The sequence below is a fragment of the Ammodytes marinus genome, assembly GCF_949987685.1.
Source record: "Ammodytes marinus genome assembly, chromosome: 9".
Lineage (NCBI taxonomy): Eukaryota > Metazoa > Chordata > Actinopteri > Uranoscopiformes > Ammodytidae > Ammodytes > Ammodytes marinus.
The window spans coordinates 26,448,991-26,472,194 of NC_137213.1; the positions used below are offsets into that span (position 1 = coordinate 26,448,991).

The 23,204-nt window shown below is 40.6% G+C and overlaps 2 protein-coding genes across 4 annotated transcripts; both read left to right on the plus strand.

Moving 5' to 3' along the window:
* Window positions 1-933: 933 nt before the first annotated feature.
* Window positions 934-18,861, plus strand: LOC307256011 (vang-like protein 2). Of its 2 annotated transcripts, none has more exons than XM_080034867.1 (8): window positions 934-1,003; window positions 10,666-10,996; window positions 11,393-11,516; window positions 11,658-12,265; window positions 13,018-13,151; window positions 13,622-13,757; window positions 14,266-14,509; window positions 15,083-18,861. In XM_080034867.1, the coding sequence occupies exons 2-8, from the start codon at window positions 10,926-10,928 to the stop codon at window positions 15,341-15,343; spliced, it is 1,578 nt and encodes a 525-aa protein (XP_079890993.1). In that variant the 5' UTR covers window positions 934-1,003; window positions 10,666-10,925; the 3' UTR covers window positions 15,344-18,861. The 2 variants fall into 2 exon arrangements, with proteins under 2 accessions (XP_079890993.1, XP_079890994.1); XM_080034868.1 differs by lacking the exon at window positions 934-1,003 and adding an exon at window positions 1,632-1,694.
* A 418-nt stretch (window positions 18,862-19,279) lies between these two features.
* On the plus strand, window positions 19,280-21,581 carry fcer1gl (Fc receptor, IgE, high affinity I, gamma polypeptide like). 2 transcript variants are annotated; one of them, XM_080033774.1, is made up of 5 exons: window positions 19,280-19,415; window positions 19,609-19,700; window positions 20,208-20,246; window positions 20,855-20,925; window positions 21,289-21,581. In XM_080033774.1, the coding sequence occupies exons 1-5, from the start codon at window positions 19,361-19,363 to the stop codon at window positions 21,293-21,295; spliced, it is 264 nt and encodes an 87-aa protein (XP_079889900.1). In that variant the 5' UTR covers window positions 19,280-19,360; the 3' UTR covers window positions 21,296-21,581. The 2 variants fall into 2 exon arrangements, with proteins under 2 accessions (XP_079889900.1, XP_079889899.1); XM_080033773.1 differs by having other exon boundaries at window positions 20,855-20,884.
* The last annotated feature ends 1,623 nt before the right edge of the window (window positions 21,582-23,204 follow it).

Genomic DNA, 23,204 nt, shown 5'->3' on the forward strand with positions numbered 1-23,204 from the left:
TGTGGAGGATTTTCCCATCAGAGGCTCCATAAAGTGCTCGTCTCTTTTATGAGCCATTAGGGGGGAGAACCAGCGTCTTTGTGACATAATACCGCCGTCCTGCCTGCGGACAGGGCCATCTCAACAGCGGTAATAAATGCTCTGTGGTTCTATAGACTGTATGGATGTGGCTCAGGGCTCAACCACTGAGTGTTGCCAGATCTGACGAGAGAAACAAGCAACAAGGCCTACATGAAAAAAAAAAGCCCCAAAGAAAAAACCTCACCTCATATCTCTGACCATTTAAATAAAAAACAGCTGATTGGTTAATATTTGGTCTATTTTTTATTTAAACAATTAAAAAAATACTGCAACATGCAACATTTCTCTATGTACCTCTAAGAAAATTAAAAAAATACTGCAACATGCAACATTTCTCTATGTACCTCTAAGAAAATTGAAGAAATACAAACTGGCCAACAAAAAATGTGGTTAAATAAATTCACACAGCAGAAGTGTATCATGCAAACATCAGGCAACAATTAATTGCCAGGCTAAAAGCGTGGCAATAGAAAAAAACTAGGGAACATTTAAATATATATAAAGAAAAAAATGAAAACCACTTCTACTGTCTCACAAAATCAGGTCAAATTATCATAAAAAAGTACACAACTTTGTCTCGCATGGCCAAAACCAATTCCTTGGATAGAGCTCATTTAAACTGTATTTAATGCATTAGCAGCCAGCCCAAATAACCGACTGTTCTTTAAAAACAAGCCTGAAAAAAACAACCAATAATTTGTAAACTACATTACAAAAAAAACGAGCCTGAAGTCGTTATAAAACTCAGACTTGGCAACACAGTCAACTAACCACACCGTTTTTTTTTCTCAGGCCTTGGTCCCTGGGGGAAACAGAAGGGGGAGGGGCCATAAGGATTGGGGAGGCGGGGCGCGCGCTGCTACGGCTGACTGGGAAAGAAAGTGGAAAGTGAGAAAATACCTGAATGGACAATCTGGAATAAGTAAGTAGTATTTTTTTTTCTCCTGTGGATAAATGTATTGATAAGCTGCCAATGGGTGATGTGTGTGTGTTTCCATGTGCTTGGCCTTAGCGCAGAGAGGGACAGAGAGAGAGAGAGGGAGAGCTATGAGCGTTTGGGGCGCTGGAGATCTCCGGTTTCCCCCAAACAATAGTCGACAGGACGCTTTGGTCGCATTTTTTTTTCTTCTCTCCTTTTTTCTGAAACCACAGGGAAGTTTAGGACCTTTATCGAGCCACTATTGTTGTCCCCGCGATGGCCACGTAGCTCTGCGGGGTTGGTTTTCAAAACGTGGGGAGGAAGACTGTCGTGTTTATAAGTGAAAACGATGATGCGCGTGGAGGGGAATGGAATAATCGAAACCAGATTCTAGAGATTGTAGGCCGGATGAAGGTTTGAATTTTTCGCCTTTGGTGGCCGATGGACAAGAGGGACCGGTGGGGAATTTGACTAGAACGTCCATTCATTGCCTGCGTGAGTGTGTGAGGGCGTCCCGTATCGATTCGGAAAAGGGGAACGAGCCTTTTGGATAATTTGGCATCAGGACGCGACCCGGTGGGGCCTGGGAGTCTCCCCATTGTCCTACCCGCACCACAACACCCTCCTTTTCTTCGTTTTGTGGGTCGCACAACTCTTGTATTATTCGCCCCCAAATGCTCCTGGTTCGTTTACAGTAAGTTGGCCCCCTTTTGGTAGCCTATAGCCCTTTGTGCTTGTGGAATGTGTTGAATTATTAATGCTGCAGCTTGACTCCTGTCCTGACCGTAGCCAGCGTTACCTTGCATGCATGAGTGTGACGCTAAAAACGTGTCTAAATGCGCCGTTCAAATGTTCAACATCAAACCAGTTTAACAGTTTATTGCTGCTGCTATGAAACAGGCCATGGTCTCATTCTCTCTGTAGGCTAGTGAATGCTGGTTTTACCTTTTACTTTCATTATAGATTCTTTATTTTATATTGAAGATGTATCATGTAGGCTGTGTGCTTGGAAAGAGAGGGATACATAAACCACATACTGCCATAAATACTCATTAGTGATACAAAGTAGCACAATATCAATAGGCTATAAACTAGTCTGCTGCCAGGGAGATTGTTATGGTGATAACACAGGACATAAAAATGCCATAAAGAATCAGAGGATCAGTGTAAATTTACTGTAACGCGAGGTTTACTGTGACATTGAAGCAATGCCATAGAAACAAGATTAAAATACCAAATACAGGCAGTTCAACATATATGTTTTGTTGACACACATGGTTTTAAAACAGCGTTTAGCATCATAGTGTATTTTACTGTCCAGTGGGCACCCAAACTAACTAAATATATTTCTTTTTAATCTTTATGTCAATAAAACCGTGAGATTGTTCAATCAGAGTTCAAAAATACCTTAAAAATGTCTTAAACCCAATTTTTTTTAAAGATATAAAGAGATAAGCATCACATCCTTACATTTAAAAAGCTGGAACGAGCAGGTGTGAACTTAACCATATGAATACTAGTCAATATTGTTGGCACTTAGCTTTCTGTTGACCCACAAATCAATGAATCCACTAATTGTTTGAGACAGTCTGTCTAAAGGGTCTTAAAGGGTCAGTTCACCCAAATCACAATAGAATAGAAATCTCACTGTTTTGACCCTTTGATTTGGTTTTGTTTAGCTTACTGTGTTTTGCCTACAAACAAGGGTGATAATAACGGTATCAAGATTAAAACTGGAAGTCAATTTCTGAGAAAATGGGATCTAAAAGCTGTTCAATTTAATCATAAGGAAACAATCTCTTAGATTTTCTCAGGAAATGGACCTAAGCATTAGGCTACTCTCCGACATCAGTTATGTCTGTTTCGGATAAAGCAAAGTTTCCAGTAAAAGCTGTTGTCTGTTACTTCTGTAGTTCATGTTATAAGTGCACTGATCCACAATATTGCACTTATAATAGAATTGCACTCAGTGATACTTGTGTCAAAGCCTGAGGAGGTAAACTTAAAATTGGGGCTGCATGACGAATCGCAAAAAAAGTAGGCTATTCTGAACTTGATTGGTATCTACAGTATGTGATCTCATTTCTAGATGATGACGAATCACTTGCTCACATTTCTCCTAGGAATTAACAAATGCTGCATGGTGACTTTTTGCTCCAGAACAATATATATATTAGATAGTGTAATTGACCAATGTTTGTGTAACCTAGAACCATTCAGTTCAATAGTTAGTTGTCCAAAAACAGACAAGCACTAGCAGGGAATTAGGTTTAGAAGTGTCTGAGAGTGCCGTGGATGATTTTGTCTAGAAAACAAAAATTGTATGAGAAAATCGAGATCTCAATTCTGAAGCAGTCAAAATCGTCATTCACATTTGAGCAATAATAGTGCAGCTCTGCCCTACTACTGAAAATATCTAGCACTATACTGTAGGTGTAACAAGGAAAGTATTGTTGAACCAGCCCTTTAAAATGTTAGTCTTACTGGTTTTCTTTACGCCCCACACTGTCTAATGGACCACCAGTCTAGTCCTGTATCTGAGTCACATCTATGATGTCATCTCAACTCACTGATCCACTTCCTGTCCCTCCTCAATCCTCTGTTTGGATACGAAGACAGATTGTGTCCAGTGGTCTCTTTTTGAATCCCATTGCCCCAGCATAAAGCAGGCCTGTTGATTCAACCATATCCGCTCAGATTTACACACACACACACACACACACACACACACACACACACACACACACACACACACACACAGGCACACACACAGGCACACACACCTGCTCCGGTTTGCTAGCCATGTGTGCACGGAGGCTGACAGTAGCAGTTGTCTTCTTTTTCCATGCTTTTACTGATGTCGTTGCAGGCAGCAGTGGGTGGTGGTCGGCCCTGTGTGTGTGTGTGTGTGTGTGTGAGCATTTGTGTGGGTGTGTTTGTGAGCGAGAGAGAGAATGTGTGTGGCCCTGTTTTACAGTGATGAGTGCCTACCCCTGCAGGGCCCTGGGTGTGTGTGCGTGTGTGTGTGTGTGTGTGTGTGTGTACACTTATTTTCACAGTTGGTATACCGGGCCTCAAATGGCAGTAGAATGGAGCTGGTCGTCTCTGCGATGGCACAGATTGGGACAGCTGTTGCTCTGTGTGCCGGGGGGGGGGGGGGGGGCTTGAAACATTCGATGACAGCTTGATTTCTTTTTGCCTTTGGGGAAAAAACTACAGAGAGGCCGTAAAAACCCCTACATCTGCTTGTTTTAAACGCCATGCGACTCGGGCTGCACGCTCCCGGCCAAAAATTCCTGATTTTATTTGTTGCTTTTATCAGTTAGAAAACATATGCTTTGAGAGATTTGAATTGAGCGGGCGGCATGAACTTTCTGACCAAAAAGTATCAATTGTATGTTTCTTATACAAAAGTAATGAAGAGTGCCTTATATGACGGACAAGAGACGTTTGATTATTTGGCTTCAACAACACCAAATAAAGGTACAGGAAATACCCCGATAGATTTAGATCTAGATTTTGGATTGTTACCAGAAGAAACACAATTCAAATACTTTACCAAGCCCTTATCACGATTTATTAAAGTGTCTATAAGCACGGTGCATATAAGCTCCCACAAGGTTTTATACAATTATATACAGTATGTGTTTGCATACGCTAGGCTTTTAAGGCCATTTCTGGTCTTTAGACTAATTTAGATTGTAAGAGATTATAAAGCTAAGTACAGAAATAAAAGAATTACACCCCACCAGACCATAAGGTATGTAGAGGGGTTCAATTTGGAGAAGAAATGCTTGAGGAAATAATTGTTGATTCTTTTGTAAGCCCCCTGCTGCAGAGTTCTGTTGGTGGCTAGTCAAAGATTGCTTAGGTTTGGTGGGTGGGTGGGTGTGTTCGGGGACTTTGGACTCATGATCTCAGTGTTTTTGAAATACTGGCTAAAAGTCCCTTTCTAGGAGGCATGTTCTGTGCCTGTAAGAATGCAGCGGCAGTGTAGCTTGTACAGCAAAGAGTTGCTACCTGTGCTATCAGTTAATAATGGCTTCACAGTTCACACACACACACACACACACACACACACACACACACACACACACACACACACACACACACACACACACACACACTGCCCCATTTGGCCCCAACATCAGAACAGTTTAATCCCTGACCACACACCCACACAGACGACTGAACTGGTCCCCGGTTGGCTCTTAAATTCAGCATGGAGTGGAGTGAACAAGGGGCATTTTATTGAATTCTTTCCCGATTTAAATTATTATTTTTTTTTATCAGACTTTCACTTTGAAGCAGTGTTGTGAGGAATGAATGATAAGTTGTGAGTCAAAAAATAACTTCTGAAATAACCCGAGGCATCACACCAGTGTTTGGGGATAACAATGGCCTCTTAAGAAACACTAGCCGAGTGAATAGAAAAGTAATGAAACCTTTGTGTTAACGGAGTGAGCCGATCAAAAGCAATAAACAGGGACTGACTGTCTATGCTTTAATCTGAAGAGGCTGTACTATCTATTGACTGGTGTTGAGATGGACCCATTGTACTCTGCCTAGTGCTATGCCTTTAATTTAGCTTAAATTCTGTTGGCTGAAGTTTAGGAGCAGAGTGAAGAGGTGAAGTTCATTAAGTAGGACATAGGACACTGGGGTGAATAGGAAACCTTATCCACCAGTAGACCACACCTCACAGCTCAAGTGCTTTGTCATATTCTCACTAATGGCCCTGACACAGACAGGTTTGGAGGCAGTTGTTGTAAAAAATAAATGGTGTTATACTCTGTGTTGTCGCTCAAGGAAAGGAGTAAAGGATGCAACTGAAGAAAAAGAAAATGTAAAGGGCCATAATGTCCAAGGTAAATGCATTCACGGGTTATGTTTAACCTTGTCTGAAGTTACAAGTTAAGCTTGTAACAGGGCAGGCAGATTAATTAACAAAATATATTGTTGAATTTCTAGCTTTAGGACACTTTCACAGATCTAAATGTAACCTACACCTAGCAACCTAGCAAGTTTAGGCTAAAGCAATAGAAAAATATTTTCATTCACTTCCTAACCAGTTGAGATCTATTCCCCCTCTTATGTTTGTTCAGTCAATATGAGCTTAGCTTAGCATAAAGTTAGTGATCTTTAGAGTTTGTGGTAGGTGGATTGTGTGACCTTTGGACAGGCCCAGGCTAGCTGCTGCTCTACTTTACAAAAGACCGACCCCCAACCAACCACCCATCATAGGCTGTTCCTCCCATATGTGTCCCATTATGTGGTTATTATGGGGTCAAACGGGTGTTGTTGTGACGTCACGTTGACATGAGATCATAGAAAGATTATTCAGCTCTCTAAGGTCGGTGCTGAAGGTTGATGTCAGTCCTTGAGAATGAAAACAGGATCTTTGTGAAGCATTCTTTTTCTTTTCCAAACTGGATCTCGGCGGTTATACAGAGTAATGCATCTTTTTGGACACTTTTAAGGGTGTAACCCGCTAAACCAAAATGTAAACATTGCACAACATCTTATAATCCACAGTGATGAAACCCTTTTCCTTTCAGTACTGTGTCACCACAATGTTTGCTCTGCCTAACATTGATGTTTTGCACCTTTTTAAAGGTACAGTTTGTAGATTCTATGGTCATTTTTCAGAACCGACTCGGTAGAAATGGAATATAATATTCATAAGCATGTTTTAATAAGTGTATAATTGCTAGGAAATAGAAGTTATTTTTTATATCTACATAGGTGCGGGCTGCGCCGCCATGTTGCACCGCCATGTTTCTACAGTAGAACAATGCACCTGTTGGAAGAAGAAGAAGTACTATAGAATAAATACATCTTCACCTCATCACTTGATATTGTGGATAGACTTGAGGCAGTAGTGGATGATGCCATCTTTAGTAACTAACTTGCTTCTTGTCCTTGAAAGCCACCGTAGCTTCTTAACAATGGATTATTGCAATCAAGAATCTCTACACTAAAATAAATACACCGACTTTACACACTGTACCTTTAAGGGCCACTGGCAGGGATTTAAACTTCTATACCGGCTCCCTTTTTAATTGCTCTCTAGGGCACTTGAATACATATGGACCCTGGATTGCTTACTTAACCTATGCTAGCTATAGCTAATGAGTTAGACATTAGTGTAATAGATCATATACAGACATATATGTTAAATTCATCATGACTAGCAACCAAAACACAACATCTATGATGGATGATTATGTCTCATGCTATAGTCAGAGTAGCATGGCAGTAAATCAGCTGCGGTGATCTGAGTTTACCAGACTCATCTTGCAGTGCTATTGCAAATGGACAGTGTTAGCTGTAACTGTTATTTTTACAAGGTGGCGGGCTAAACATTAAGGCCAGTGATGTATTCAGATTGTTATTTTGGCTGACGTTTCTCTGTCTGGGAAGGCATGCTGCTGCTAAAACTTCCACAGCCATTAGAGTAAAAGCACCGTTTAGGTTAAGGTTATAGCTGCTCTAAAATATATGTGGTGTGTTACTCCACTTGTCTTCAAACTGCTTCTCTCTGAAGATCTGTGGCGACTGTCTGATCTCAGAGTGCTTCAAAGCAGCGGAGAAGGACAAATTGTGAATCTTGACATTTCTTTAAAGGGAAAGGTCAGTATTTTTTAAGTGGGGTGGTATGAGGTTTATGTAGTTAGTCTGTTACCACTGTGGTCAGTGCAGTCACTATAAGGAGTTTGGGGGGAGAAGTCGCTGTAGCAGAAGTCAGCCTTGTACTGTTGCAGAGGGGACCAGCAGAAATAAGTTTTTTTTTACCACATATATAAATGCTTACCTAAAGAATACATTTTGTTTCAATCGAATGCTTAATGCCAGACAGCCATTTATTTGCAACCCCACTTCAATGATACTGAATTACCCTTTTAATGTACTTTTTCAGTATATTGTCATGTAAAAAAATCAGAAAAATAAGGTTTTGTTTGCCACATAGAGCAGATTCCTCTCGTCGCTGAGATATCATGTGGTCATCAACATGTCACAGTTTTCTGCCTTCTATAATACGGGCCATGGAGGCACTAGCACGACTCTGCACGTACCAGCCTCATTCCTCTGTCTGTACTAAAGATTAAAGCTCACAGTCTGCAGGAAAAGTCTGTTAGTCATTTGAGTTGTGTGGTTTTGGAATAGGCATTCTGTTCTGTTGAGGTTTTATGCTCATGTCTGCAGGGATCCAGAATCTTCTCCAGTCTGGGACGATTTAGTGGCTTTTGTCTGTGCTGGATGAGTGAATGAGCTGCTTCCTCTTCAGACAAGAAACATGAATGGGAGTTTATAGATATAGTATATAGATGCACCCATCCACTTTTTTTCAGTTCAGATTGGAAGCCTGATACGTTACTGATTCTGTTATTCTATGTCTACGAGGACAGAAATCTCACAGTTGCTCAGTGTTTTGCTAGGGGATTTTTTTTAGCTATTTATTGAAGTGTTGCATACTATGACATTGCCAGTTTTGTTTTGCTGTTGATGACAAGAAGTAATGGATACGGTTTGTAGCGTAACCACTTCTGCTTTTTATGTGTTTTGCTTGTTTCCCCTTAAGACAAGAAAAAAAATATAAAACTTAATAGATAAAGTAAGTAAAATAAAATGTAAATAATGTATGAAGAAAATAAGTGAATAAATATATATAAAATCAAACATATATTCATCCACTCATATACAGACCATGAAAAGGTACAGAAGAACATGAATAAATTAAAATTGTCATAAAGGGAAGTGGTTTTCAAATCAGAATGCCGTGACGGAGCGGAAGAAACGTATTAAGTAAAATCAGGAACCCTTTAGGACAGCGATGGCAGCCTCCGTCCCTCTCCACTTCCCACACACACACTCCACTCAACCCAACCTTTATCAATTAACCAGCGTATGACAGCAAAACATCCGTCACGCCAACACTTTGCTTTATTAGGGCGATCTCTTTTTCTTTTTCCTGGGTAAAACACTGTTGCCGAGGGCGGCGTAAGGTCATGTTACCAAGGCAACTGTCAGCCTCCAATCCCCCTCCAGCTGAACACCCTCTTTCATCGCCATGGCAGCGGAGAGGCCCTGTCTCCCGGGGGACGGGGGGAGCGAGGGAGGGAATGTGAGACTGGAGAGAGGGGGGGAGAGAGAGAGAGAGAGGGAAATAGAGAGAGAGGGAAATAGAGAGAGGGCAAACAAGTTTTCTGAAAACACGGTAATCCAATATGGCCTCCATTGTGTTTTTTTTGCAAGCTTACAGCGACTAAAGGACTTTTTTTCTTTCTTAGCGGAGAGTTAGCGTTAGGAGATACAGTCGTGTGATGATTAACCCTGGAAGACCTGACAGCGGTTTATATAGAGGGTTAATGTGTGTCTGTGTCACTCTGTAAGGGTGTGGACCACAGCACTCTGTGTGCCGGGGGTCGAAGGTCCCTGAAACCACATAGGCCTGTATGGACTTTTATTCTGAAGGGTCATTTTACCTCATATGTGAACAATTACACCGACTAATATGAGTGTTTGACTGTTACAACCTCCTGAAACCTGATACTCAACCAGATAGTCTTTTAGGGAATGTGTTTTTTTCTGTTATTACTTCTAAATTGGACAATTTTCCTACCTGGACATTTTTCATTTGAGTCAAGAGTAAAGTAGTGGTAAGACTTTACTTAAAGGCGCAGTCAGCAACATCATTTACGGAGCCTTGTCTGTGTATTAACAGATAGGGGATCCTGAGGAGACATTCACTGATTTTGACAAAAAGAGATTTTGACAACCAGCGTTTTCTAGAATCGCTGACTCAACCTTTAATCTTTATAAAAAAATACAAAAGCAGTGGTTCCAAATAACGTTTATCTTGTGGATTATATCAAAGCCCTAATGCATTCTACAGTAAGGAAGTTCATAATAGACCCGGGGGACCTGGACATGCATCCATAGAGGTTCTAGATGGTCTGGTGCGATAGCTATGAGAAACAAGAGGCAGGAAGTTCACCAAGAACTCAGAAAACTTTATTGTTCTTGACAGAAAATCCTCTTTAGACATGGCTCAACAACATACAATACACATAAACTCAGGCAATAAACATACAGTGTTCCTGGATATGGAATAAAAAGACAGGGAAAAAATCAAAACAATATACTAATAGGGCTGTGTATTGTCAAGGACTTCACAATACCATATGTCACCACCATAATTGCCATACGGTGCTATATTGTGATATATTGTGATATTCGGCTTTGTATTTGGAAGGGCCCGCTCTAATTTAGTCATCCATGTCTGCCATGCCGCTTCCAGCTTTCACACCAGCGGGAGTGGCACCCTGCGATTCGAGGCAACTAGCCAAACTGCTACATCTATATGAGCAGAGGCTTTGGTTCACAATGCGTTTAAAACACTTGATTGATTTTTGAAACTTGAAAACAAGATATCACGAAAATTATTATTTTGCCATATTGATTTTCTAGCACAACCTTATACAGTGTGCAAATTAGCATAGTGTTAAAGTGGATGATCACAATTTATTTAAGCTGTGTATGGCAATGGGAATGAAGTTGTGTTCATAAGTGTTTTTCGGGGAGCTGGTTGTGACACACTTCAGATTAAAAGTCGCAGATTTTCAAAGTGTTTAACCATCACCCTCTCTCTCTCTCTCTTCCAGATCCCCTCCACCTCATCTCTCCCCTGGCTACCCCTCTCCTGTCTGCCCGTAGCCTTCCCCGGTTCTCCCCCCTCCCTTCTCCTGCCTCCAAGATAGATTCCCTCAGGAGTAAGGTTGACCTGCTGAAGCTGCCTCTGGCTCTGTCCCCCCGCTCCCTGTCTGAGCGGAAGATTGCTCTGGGCGGAGGGTTGGAGCAGCGCGTTACGGGGGGAGGCGTAGGAGGAGGGGCCCGTAAAGCCCGCTCACCGCCAGGCCGCGACATGGACAACGAGTCCACGTACTCGGGCTACTCCTACAAGTCCGGACACTCCCGGAGCTCACGCAAGCACAGGTATGATGTACTGTACAACACATAGGTTAAACAGTGGGCCTAGGGGACACAGACACACACACACACACACACACACACACACACACACACACACACACACACACACACACACACACACACACACACACACACACACACACACACACACACACACACACACACACACACACACACACACACACACACACACACACACACACACACACACACACACACACACACAGGTGATTTTTTCGTTTGCAAGAATATATTCCTTTCTTCACAAGCATGGACCCAACTAAGGCAATGTCCACACGTACACTGTTATTTTCGTAAACGTATATTTTCTGTTGTGGATGTCCGTACTGCTAAACATCCACTAACCCTGTGTGTCGTTGTGTACCCCTTGTCTCCCAGGGATCGGCGGGACCGTCACCGCTCTAAGAGTCGAGATGGCAGTAGTCGTGGAGACAAATCGGTCACGATCCAGACTCCAGGAGAACCACTGCTGGACGCGGAGTCAACACGCGGGGAGGAGAGGGTCAGTTCACAGCTTTCTACGCAGATCAGATCTTGTCCACTTTTTAAGCCACACTTATCAATATTCCACTTAACACACAAAATTAATACACAATCCAAATCCCACATTAATCTTCAACATCTTTTCCTTTGTTCTTGACAGGATGACAACTGGGGCGAGACCACCACTGTCGTCACGGGAACCTCTGAACACAGCATCTCTAACGAGGACCTGACGCGCATCACCAAAGAGCTGGAGGAGTCGACGCCGCTCGAGTGCAAGCGATTCGTCGGTCCTATTCTTGGCGGTTTTCTGAGCTTTTTCGCCTTGGTCACACCTCTAGCCTTCCTCATCCTGCCTCAGGTCCTTTGGCGGGATGCTCTGGAGCCGTGTGGGACCCCCTGTGAAGGCCTATACGTGTCGCTAGCCTTCAAGCTATTGGTGCTTCTCATATCCTCATGGGCGCTATTTTTACGGCCCACCCGCGCAACACTGCCGCGCTTTTTCGTATTCCGCTGCCTGTTGATGGTGCTGGTGTTTTTGTTTGTGGCGTCCTATTGGTTGTTCTACGGCGTGCGGGTGTTGGAGCCCAGGGAGAGAGACTACAGGGGGATAGTGGAGTACGCTGCCTCGCTGGTGGACGCGCTGCTCTTCATACAGTACCTGGCTCTGGTGCTACTGGAGGTCAGACACCTGCAGCCCGCCTTCTGCCTCAAAGTGGTACGCAGCACGGACGGAGCCAGCAAGTTCTACAACGTGGGCCACCTCAGGTTAGTGGGACTGGGTTGGTGGTTTTTTTATACAGCGCCGGAAAAAATTAAGAGACCAGTCTGGATTTTTATTGAATCTTCATCTCTACATTACTTAATGAAAATGCTCTAAATGACAATATTTTTATTGTGAATTTCGTAGAAATGTTGTCAGTAGTTTGTATTATAAAATTTAAATTTTCATTGTACTCAAACATATGCCTCTAAAGAGTCAAACAAGAGACACTGAACATTTGGAGTGGTCTCTTCATTTTTTCTGGAGCTGTATATCACGGCAAGTTAGCTACAGAGTGCTTGATGCTTTTTTAACTGAACATTAAAGATGAGAGAGTTAAAGGTGTAAGTCAGCGATTCTGGATAATGTTTGTTTATCAAATCACTTTTTGTAGAAAATCAGTGTCAATATCTCCTCACGATCCGCTAACTGTCCATACTGAGTGTGTGTACTGAAAAAGAAGCCAGTGTTAATACACAGCCTGGGCTTTAAAACAGGTATGTAAACACATGCTACAGGCAGGAAGCAGTTCACGAGAATATTTTCACTGATTTTGACAAAAGGTTGCTATGGTAAAGTTTACATAAAAAAACTAACGAAACATCACTCAAACATAAGAAGTGTTTGACAAGATAATGCTTGACAATAATGATTATATATACTTATGTTAACTTTTAATATCAGGTGGTGAGGTTAATATTCTATCAGTGGCGGTTACAGCTGTACTTACAGTGTTGTTTGACTCTGTGTGTTTCAGTATCCAGCGGGCAGCCGTCTGGGTGTTGGACCGTTACTATAGCGACTTCTCCGTCTACAACCCGGCGCTGCTCAACCTGCCCAAGTCCATCCTCTCCAAGAAGATGACCGGCTTCAAAGTTTACTCCCTGGACGGTAAATACTCTCTGCACTCTACATCAAATCATATCAGTTTTATTTATATAGCCAAATATCACAAACAGCCATTTTGCGTCAGTGGGCTTCACAATCCGTGCACAATATGACAATGTGACACCCTCGGCCCTTAGATCCTTAGCTCATCTGAGGAAGAACTCCCAGAAAAAATAACTTTAACGGGTAAAATAAATGGTTAATCTGACCCCTGTTTTCTAATCCACTACTCTGTCTTTAATCTCAACTGTCATTTTTTGGTCGACATCAAAACCAGGTGACATATTCAATGACATACTCTGATCATAAACAGTTGCAACTATGTTCCTCACTCACATCTACATGAGACACATTTTTACATACCTGAAACTGCTTGAGAGTGAACGTTATTTACCTAGTTTATCACTTTGTTTCATAGAAATCCCTGCAATACATTGTTCTAATCTCCTCCCTCTGCGTGTGTTGTCTTGTAGAAAACCCCGCCAACAACTCCACGGGACAGTCCCGAGCCATGATCGCAGCCGCCGCCCGACGGAGAGACAACTCCCACAACGAGTTCTACTACGAGGAGGCAGAGATGGACCGCAGGGTCCGCAAACGCAAGGCCAGGTTAGATGGATACGCATTACTTACTACTAGTGCCTGGTATTATGAAACAGGGATTTATTGTAGATTGGGAAACTTGTATCCAAAAGTTTTTTTTTTTTCAGACAATCACTTTTTGTCTGAAGCTATGTTTTAATTAGCCTGCAGCCTAATTTACACTTTAATACCAGAAAACGAGGACATATATTTTTAGCTATTTAAAAAAATTGCTATATTTTTAGTTATGCATTATGCATGAACCAAGCTCCTGTTCCTTTGCTTCTTATTGGAAAACAAGAGACAGTGGGAAGAAGGGAACGTTAATATTAAAAATCCATCCATAAAGCCAGACTGATGCATCTGCTCAGCCAATATTGATTGGCATAGAAATACAGATTTTAGCTTATGTGATTTCATATAAGACAGTTATTTTTTATATATTGTTTTGTTTGTTACAAACACCTGTTCATGTGCTTACCAGACAACACAGATGACAATGTCTCTTAAGATTTTTTTTTACTCCCCTGTGCAGGTTGGTTGTAGCGGTGGAGGAAGCGTTCACACACATCAAGCGTCTCCATGAAGACGAGGTGGCCTCTTCTCCCAAACACCCGCGGGAGGTGATGGACCCTCGGGAGGCGGCCCAGGCCATCTTCGCCCCCATGGCGCGGGCCATGCAGAAGTATCTGCGCACCACCAGGCAGCAGGCCTTCCACAGCATGGAGAGCATCCTCACACACCTGCAGTTCTGCATCACACACAACATGACGCCAAAGGTATGAGACTAAGATCACATGAACCTATTCAGCTTTTTTCAATGAAATACTATTATTGTCCGCAGCGAGTCAGTGCTACAGGTATTAGCTGCTTTTGAGGACAATTTGGTCCTGGGAACAGTTAACAGGACTTTACAGTTAATCACACAAATTACACATGAGGTTTTAAATGCTGATTGTGATTTTTATTTTACATAAGAAGCAACATAGAATACTACATTTATATCTATTGCAAAGTTAAATGAAAAATAATAATAAAAAATTAGAATTTCTGTCAAACACCTGGGTTATATGTTTGAAAATGGGCTTGAGGAAGAGTGACTTATTAATATGTTATCAACAAATAATAAAGTTATAAATAACACAACATGTGCCTACAAATAAAGTGGAAAAATGCTCTTCTTTTAACAATCATGTAAAAGATACTGAAGTAAAAGGGAAGAGGTGACTTTTCGAAACATTTCTGTTGAATAATGGTGACATCCATTGATATATTTTAACACAACACAACACAATCCTTTATCTTTATCCTTGTTCTCCATTCATTTCCATATTTAACCCCCTCTCTCCCAGGCCTTTCTGGAGCGGTACCTCTCCCCCGGCCCTACAGTGCAGTACCAGCAGCAGAGCAGCAGAGGGCGCCAGTGGACTCTGGTGAGCGAGGAGCCGGTGACCTCATCTCTGCGTCAGGGTCTGGTGTTCTCTCTGAGGCGGCCGGACTTCTCCCTGGTCGTCACGGTGACGCCCCTCCCCTTCCTCCGACTCGGGGAAGAATTCATCGACCCAAAGAGCCACAAGTTTGTCATGAGGCTGCAGTCCGAGACATCTGTGTGAAAATCTCTCTTACAAAAGCTGAATTTCCTCCCGAAATCTCTTTTAAATGCTGGCCTTCCTTCGTGGTCAATGAAGTGGTGGGACATATGGACGCCATGTTGTCCGATTGCCATCCAATAATATTTTTTTGGCCCCATTTTTTTTTTTTTTAGATAATTTTTTGGGCATTTTTGTGGAGAGACATGAAATGGGGTAGAGAGAGAGGGGGGATGACATGCAGAGAAAACGACCCGGGCCGGATTCGAACCCAAACCCGGGGTCTGCTGCTGTGACAGAGACTGAGGCTCAATACGGTACACGCTCCAACCACTACACTACGGAGCGCCCCGCCTTTTTTTGTCCCCCTTTTGTGACATTTAAAGAGACAGAAGGTGTGAATCCTTCTCCTTCCTGTTTTGTGATCACCACAGATGCTCTGATATCAAAAAAACTGTGATCAGCTCAACGATTGTCCAAAAAAAAACCCGGAACTAAAACAGATGCCTTGACTTTTGACTGTTTTTTAATGTGTTGGTAAAGTCTCTAAATGTCTTTGCAAAACAATGTAAAAAAAAAAAACAGTTTTTCTTTATTTTTTTCATCTTAAAGGGGCCATTTTCTCTCTATGCCACTTTCATGCTGTAACCACTGGACTACTTTACTGCGCTGACTCAACACATGAGCGCCAGAGGAACGGGGGATTACGTCACACGTGTCATTTCCTCTTTCTCGTGTCTCACAAACAGACAGAAACGGCTTTGAATGCGACGCTGGTGTATGTACCACTGCCCCTGTCCCTGTTGTTTTCCTTTGAAATGACAAAACTGTTTTTATATTAAAGGGTGTGACTGTTTTTTCTTTTTTTATACTTACAGAATGTAGCATTATGTGCATTGAATTAACACGTGGCTTCTCTGCGGCCTGAGGGCTAAAATGTCTTTTCATATTGGACTGTTGAAGCAGAATGGAAGTTCACTACTATCAAACTGTTGCTACTCCAGACTCTGTATCTTTATGATTGTTTAAAATATGCAGCCTTTTCTTTTATCCTACACTGGCGTTTTGACTTTTATTTTACAGTTTTAGCAACAAAAAGAAATCCTCCCCAAAAGAGAGACCCCACTTACACCTGGTATTAGCATGCAATCTGCATATGTTATCTGGATGAGATCAAAAACAGTGAATCTGGATTGAATTGTGATCATTCGATTAATTTAATGCAATCTGCACAATTTTTTGTTTTAAAAATTTATTTTTAGATTATAAGGTGAAGGACATCTTACTTTTACGAAACAAAAACAGAACGGTCCGGATTGACTTATATAGTCAAACTCAATACCAATAGTTAACTCCTGGTGACTTATATTATTTCAGAGAGGGGAAGGAGACCGACTAAAATAGCACAAATTAGATGCTGTCCGTACATATTTATCTCAGTCCACAATTTGTTTTTGACAAACAGTTTTGACCAACAAGCTGAAATGTCACCACTTCCTTCCTTTTCAACAGCCTGATAAAAAAAAATATCTAAAAACTATCTCTCCCTCTGCAGAGGAAAAATAAGTTGAGCGTGATCTAACTGGTTTTTAACTGAAGCTTTCAAACACATCTAAGGTGTCTTCTTCAGCGTATGCAGTTGCTCATTTCTCACAATGTTGGTTCCGTATTTTTTTTTACTTGACCTAAGTATAGACTTTATCGGTTGTCTATATCTGACGCCATCTTTTAACTGAGACGAGTTTAAAACCTCCATCATATTCAGGACCATACAGGACAAACTTAGCAACACCATTTTGATGACACATTTTGGTTTATTGACAACATATTTATGCATATTTATTGACTATAAGTTTATAACATTACATCTTGGTTGTCAAGTCTAGAATGATAACATGGTGGATTTGTTCACGGCCTTTATCAAGATGGACTCAGCCATTCAACTCTGACATCAAGAGATTTTTAGAAATATAAAAACTTTCCAGAAAACAGACTAATATCCAGACACAGGCCCCATGAAAACAAAATCACAGAAAAGACTACTTGTGAAACAAGATGTAAGTAATATATATTTAAAAGAAGAATGATTATAAAAACATTGATTTTCCACAATCTTACTGGGAATACAAAAGTAGTAGTTATTTATTTCGGTCCATCTGAACAGTTTTCCATCAGAAATACACATAGAAATACATAAATAAAGAACAGGCATTTGATTTTAAAGGAAAAAAGTTAAGTCTTTGCCATACCATGAGATGTTGTTGAAAGCTTTTGGGAGCTCTGCCTTCCCAGTTAGTATATTTATATCCAATCAATGCAGGATAAAGCCAAGGAGAGCGGTTATTAATACCACGGGTAATAGCAAAGTCTTGTGATCGGATGCTAATATCCAGATATGGGTCACATGTTAGCACCAGATAGAAATGGGGTCATGGTCTACTTTCTATACTGGTCTACTTCAGGCTTTTTAAACAGTCAGGAAATCTAGTCCTAAACAGTAATAAACTCTCAGCTGACTTCTGTGGGTTTTTAAGTGTTTGTTGTTTTCAATTCATTTCTCAACTCAAGAATCCCCAAAACCCAGACGTGTGATTGTAACTCCCCCTGTGCAGCTGTGTAGCCTATCACCGCCAATCGCCTTGTGCCACCAACTGAAATGAAACAAACAGTGAGCCGGACCGAGCTGCCTCCATCCATCAAACAGCCTTACTACTCTATGACAGGGACTCCTGAAACTTACTGTAAAGTAGCAACTGGCTTGATGTTGAGACCTGAGCCCCTCTGTTGTGTGTCTGCCTACTGTTTGCTACGCTATCCAGTGAAAATGTGGTTTAAAGTGGGAGTCAGTGATTCTGGACAATGCTTGTTGTCAAAATCACTTTTTTTGTCATATTCAGTGAATATCTCCTCATGATCAGAAGAATCTGGTGTTAACACACAGCCTAGGCTCTGTAAACTAGTATGTAAACAAAGGTTATGTAAACCGATGGCACCAGAGTCTGTAACATGCAAGTTGTTGCTGGCTACTGTGTATTAACACTGAACTTTTTGTCAGCACACACACAGTGCAGACAGGTGGCGCAATGTGAGGAGATATTCACTGATTTTGACAAAAAGTCAATTTTAACAACAAGCATTCTCCAGAATCACTGACTCCACCTTTAAGACACCCTTTACATTTCTACTAAATATCCAAATACCAGGTCCGATGTGTCTGTATGGCTTTTCATCCAAGTGATCAAGATGCATATGTTTTTTTGTTTTTTTAATGCATGCAAGAGTTACTTCGGTCTCCCACACTCATTTTTTTTTTATAACAAACTTGTTTTCTATCATTTTTTAAAAAGGTGCCTAAGTTATGACGATGCAATTTTTCTTCCGAATGTTTTTACTTTTTTGAAAAAACAAGTGGCTTGTAAAAAAAAAAAAAAAAAAAAAAACGTTTTGTAGATTTTTGTCTTGCATTCTCTTCCTTTTTGGTTAACTGTAGCTTGTATAGTGTGCTAGGCATTTGACCAATATTAAAACATTTATTCCTTACACACGTCTGGTTGTTTCTGTCGCTTATGTTGGAGCGTGGGAAAGATCATAGAGGTAAAGCTGTTTTAAAAAGAAGAGAGAAAGAAAAAAAAGAAGTCAAAATGATGAAGACATGTTTAGGGCTATGAGAGCAAAATGACCATCTGTGTCTGTGTCTGTGTCAGTGGTTACAGACAGCTTCTGCTTTCTACTTATAAAGCTTTCTGTTCTCATAAATGCTGTTGCGACACTGGACATGAACAGTTTGCAAGTTTGAGAGAGGTTTTTTTAGAGAGAGGGTTTTTATTTTAGAGGAACTTCAGTGAGAGGAGGATGGCAGTGTGGTGGGCGTGTGGTTTCACAGCCTAAGAAAAAAAAAAAAAAAAAGGCCGGACATAGAGCCGCGGACTTCCTGTTCCAGATAATTCTTCAGAGTTAGTCTGTTTGTTTGATGGTTTGAAGACACAGTCGACACAGACACACACACACACACACAGAGCTCTCTCATCTCAATTCGGTAAGATGCTGAAAGCGCTCCTCTTCGCTGTCCTTTTGATGGTCAATGTCACCTGCACTGGTGAGGCTTAGGACAATTTATTTTTCTTTTAGATCTTGTGGGAGGGATTTTAGAGATATCTGTAGCAACGGAAATGTTCTAAGTTAAAAACAGTGGGTGTATAGTACGGCGTGAAGACATTTGAGCATTCGTACTGGAAATGTTGGTGATGGTGAAGGCTTAGATTGTGTGTTGTTTTTCTGTGTGTGAACAGAGGCCATTGGAGACATGAGCGTATGTTACGTCCTGGATGGGATACTGATCCTATACGGCATCATTCTCACTGTCCTATACTGCAGACTGAGGGTAAGACAAATGGCAACATATACACACACACACACACACACACACACACACACACACACACACACACACACACACACACACCCAACAACTTGATGTTGTTAGAAAGGGTTTAGAACTGTTCCTAATGGTTTTACAGACGTTCTTCAGAATTACAATGCAAAATACAATTTATGATATTTTGTCCAAGTTTTGTCCAAAAAACATATATCTTTGAGTTAAAAAAAACTCCATGGGAGATCCAGAAGTATGAACTATTTGTCTCCCAAATGATATGTGAAACCTTCAATGTGTTTTTTAGTCAAATAACTTTTACTTTCATGTTCATTGCAGCAGCGTATCTGACAACTTTTTGTCAGTTGTTTGCCAACTTTGAAAGCAAACTTGTCATATCCTCTTGCATAATTCTGTGCCAGTTAAATCTCACACATTGGAGTCAAATGTAACGCTTCATGGTGAATATTATGTGATTCACTCATTCGTTTGAGCTTTCTGATTTGTTCTTGACAGATGAGTCCAGCTTGCCAACCGGCCGCCAGTCCCCCAGAGGTAAAAACTTCAACTTTGTATTTTTTATTTGTTGAATTATTGTCAAAAAATGAAAATGTGAAAGGGTTTTTAAAGGAGGGTGTTGTGGTATTACGCCCTGAACAGCTGAAGTTCTTCCTTAAAACCAAACTCAGTCGATCATTTCCTGTAAACTCGAGAGGACTGACCACCAACCCACATTATTTATCCAGTGTACACACGCACACACACACACGCACACGCACACGCACGCGCACGCGCACACGCACACGCACACACACACACACACACACACACACACACACACACACACACACACACACGCACACACACACACACACACACACACTGTCACAGTTTCCACCTTCTTCTTCTCACAACATATGTATCAGATCCCACTTCCTGCCAATTGTAATACATACGCACATTAACTGTATAAATATATTTTAAAAAGCTGTAGAATTAGGCCTATATAAAAGAATCCACACCCATATGGCCTTAGAGGACACACATTCAAATGAGGAACTAGATGTTACAAATAATCCAGTAACCCCTGTGCTGTTTATAAAGAAATGATTGAGACAGAAGCAAACGTCATGATTTCTTTTCAAACTGTTTCCATCCCACAGAAGCAGCCTGTCGGTGGGGGCGTCTATGCGGTGAGACTTCTCATTCTAATGATTAAAAAGACATTTAAAAGGTACATGGTGACAGCTTACTACACTGTTTACTGTAAATGCATTTTTCTTAAACATATATAAATATATATATATATATTCACCTGCCCAGCTGTCACACTTTTTAAATAAAAAATTGCACTTACATGTTGCACCTATAGATGTATCGCTTGCATGTGGCACTTTGTAGCTTATCTTATTTGAAGCTAATGTACTAATGTTTTTCTTGCTGTTCTGAATTTGTACGTTCACGGTTGCACTTAAAACGTCAGCTAAATGAAATGTTATGTTAGAATAAGAAATCACACGTAGCTAAGAAGTACAGGAAATGCTCACCACACTGTTTTAGTAGAATTTTTTTTTTTTAACTTTTATGCGTCCTGCAGGGTCTGACCACTCACACCTCTGACACCTACGAGACCATCAGAATGGACAAGAAGCCGATTGTCTGATGGAATGAGTGGATTTGGTGAAGAGAGGAGAATGGGCGAGGATGAGCTTTATACTGTATATCAAGATGTCTTCACTTGTGTGTGCATAGAGTTACTTAACACGACTTTTGTAAAAATACTGTTTTTTTCCCCTAACTTTGTGTCATGCATGCATACAATGTTTAAATTAATTTACTAATAAAGGCTAAACGTCAGTGTGTTTTCACTGCACGTCGCTGCATTTTTCACACCTGGCTCTTGCACAAGTTACTGAGAAAACAGAAGTAAAAAAGTTTTCTCATGTTTATTCTCGTGTGTTCCTGCTTTTCTTTACTTTTACTTCACTTTATTTGAAGCAACATAAAATTACGTAAACCTCAGATAAAAAAAAGAGGTGCAGCTAGCAAATGATTATTTTGTTTAACAATTAATCACCTTAATATATTTTTATAACGTTTTGGTGTAAAAAATGTAAAGTTTTTTTAAATTAAATTATGAAAAATGTCAGACAACATTTCTTTAAGCCCAAGGTGGCATTTTCAAATGTCTTTCTTTGTCCGAGTAACAATCCAAAACTTAAGATATTTGGTGTACTATGATGTGCATTTTTTTTAAAACATTAATTTCCCCATAAAACCTTCTCATGAAACTTTAATGCTAGTTTTTCAATCTAAAGGTCAATTCAACAAGTGTAATGTCCATTTTGCAAACATTTGATTACTGCAAGTCTTCACTGTGGTTCTATCATAGATTTCTGTAAGATAACGTGTATTATTGTCCATTAGATATATAAATATCTTCTCAAAATAAACATTACAGTTAACCAGAATTAAGGGCATTCTGAGTATTCATTTTGAGCACCCACATTCTAAAAAGAAAATAGTTGAACCAACTTAATTGAATTAGGGAAACCGGTAACACACAATTGAATTAAGTTTATTGAAATAAAGAATGTAAGTTACACTTACACAATTGTTTCAAGTCAGATCAACTTAATAGTTTGTTTGTTTTCAAATCAAAAGTTTGCATTAATCCAACTTATAATTAAGGGACGACAACTTAAAATTTCAGTGTTTTCTGAATCAATTTCTTGTTTAATCCTAAAGTAAAATATTGCTTCTGTAGAACCTAAAAGAAAAAAAAAAAAAAGTTGCACCAACTTAATTGAATTAAGGCAACCTGGACTGCAGGCTGTAAAATGTAACATCTATTTTCATGTCTCATAAACAACTTGAGCACCAGAGGGCAATCAATCACTTAACACGTTCCACAGTAAAAGCCTCAAATTCTTATTCTACCTGTATGACAACAGATCCTCACCTCAACTTACATACAGAGAAAGTGTGTGTGTGTGTGTGTGTGTGTGTGTGTGTGTGTGTGTGTGTGTGTGTGTGTGTGTGTGTGTGTGTGTGTGTGTGTGTGTGTGTGTGTGTGTGTGTGGCATACCCAATTATTTACACAGAAACATAACTTGAAATGTATTCAAAACACAGTCAAACGTACGGTCTTCCCCGAGGCTTTTTGACAACAACACAAGGAACTCACTGACTCGTTCAGCTCTCGTTTTCCACACACTTTGACACTTACATTAAGTTGTGAAACAAAACAAGATAAAAATAGTCAGTTTTGGGGTCACATAAAGGTTTTTGTCAAAAACAGAGAATTGATTTCCTCTCAATTGGCCACCTGTCCGTATTGTGTGTGTGCTGAAAACAGATCCAGTGTTAAAACACAGCATAGTAGGCTCTGTAAACATGGTATGTAAACAAATGGGGGCCGCTTTAGCTAGCAACATGCCCATTGAGGGTCACCCCTCAATTGATCTTTCGAGGTTAAATAAAGGAAAATTAAATTTATAGAGCTTAGGCTGT

Bases quoted from the DNA above. Each gene is read 5' to 3' on its own strand.
- LOC307256011 (XM_080034867.1), top strand. From the start codon at position 10,926: ATGGACAACGAGTCCACGTACTCGGGCTACTCCTACAAGTCCGGACAC. The intron at 10,997-11,392 runs GTATGATGTACT...CTTGTCTCCCAG, and splicing joins CGGAGCTCACGCAAGCACAG to GGATCGGCGGGACCGTCACC. The intron at 13,152-13,621 runs GTAAATACTCTC...GTTGTCTTGTAG, and splicing joins CAAAGTTTACTCCCTGGACG to AAAACCCCGCCAACAACTCC.
- fcer1gl (XM_080033773.1), top strand. From the start codon at position 19,361: ATGCTGAAAGCGCTCCTCTTCGCTGTCCTTTTGATGGTCAATGTCACC. The intron at 19,701-20,207 runs GTAAGACAAATG...TGTTCTTGACAG, and splicing joins TCCTATACTGCAGACTGAGG to ATGAGTCCAGCTTGCCAACC. The intron at 20,885-21,288 runs GTGAGACTTCTC...TGCGTCCTGCAG, and splicing joins TCGGTGGGGGCGTCTATGCG to GGTCTGACCACTCACACCTC.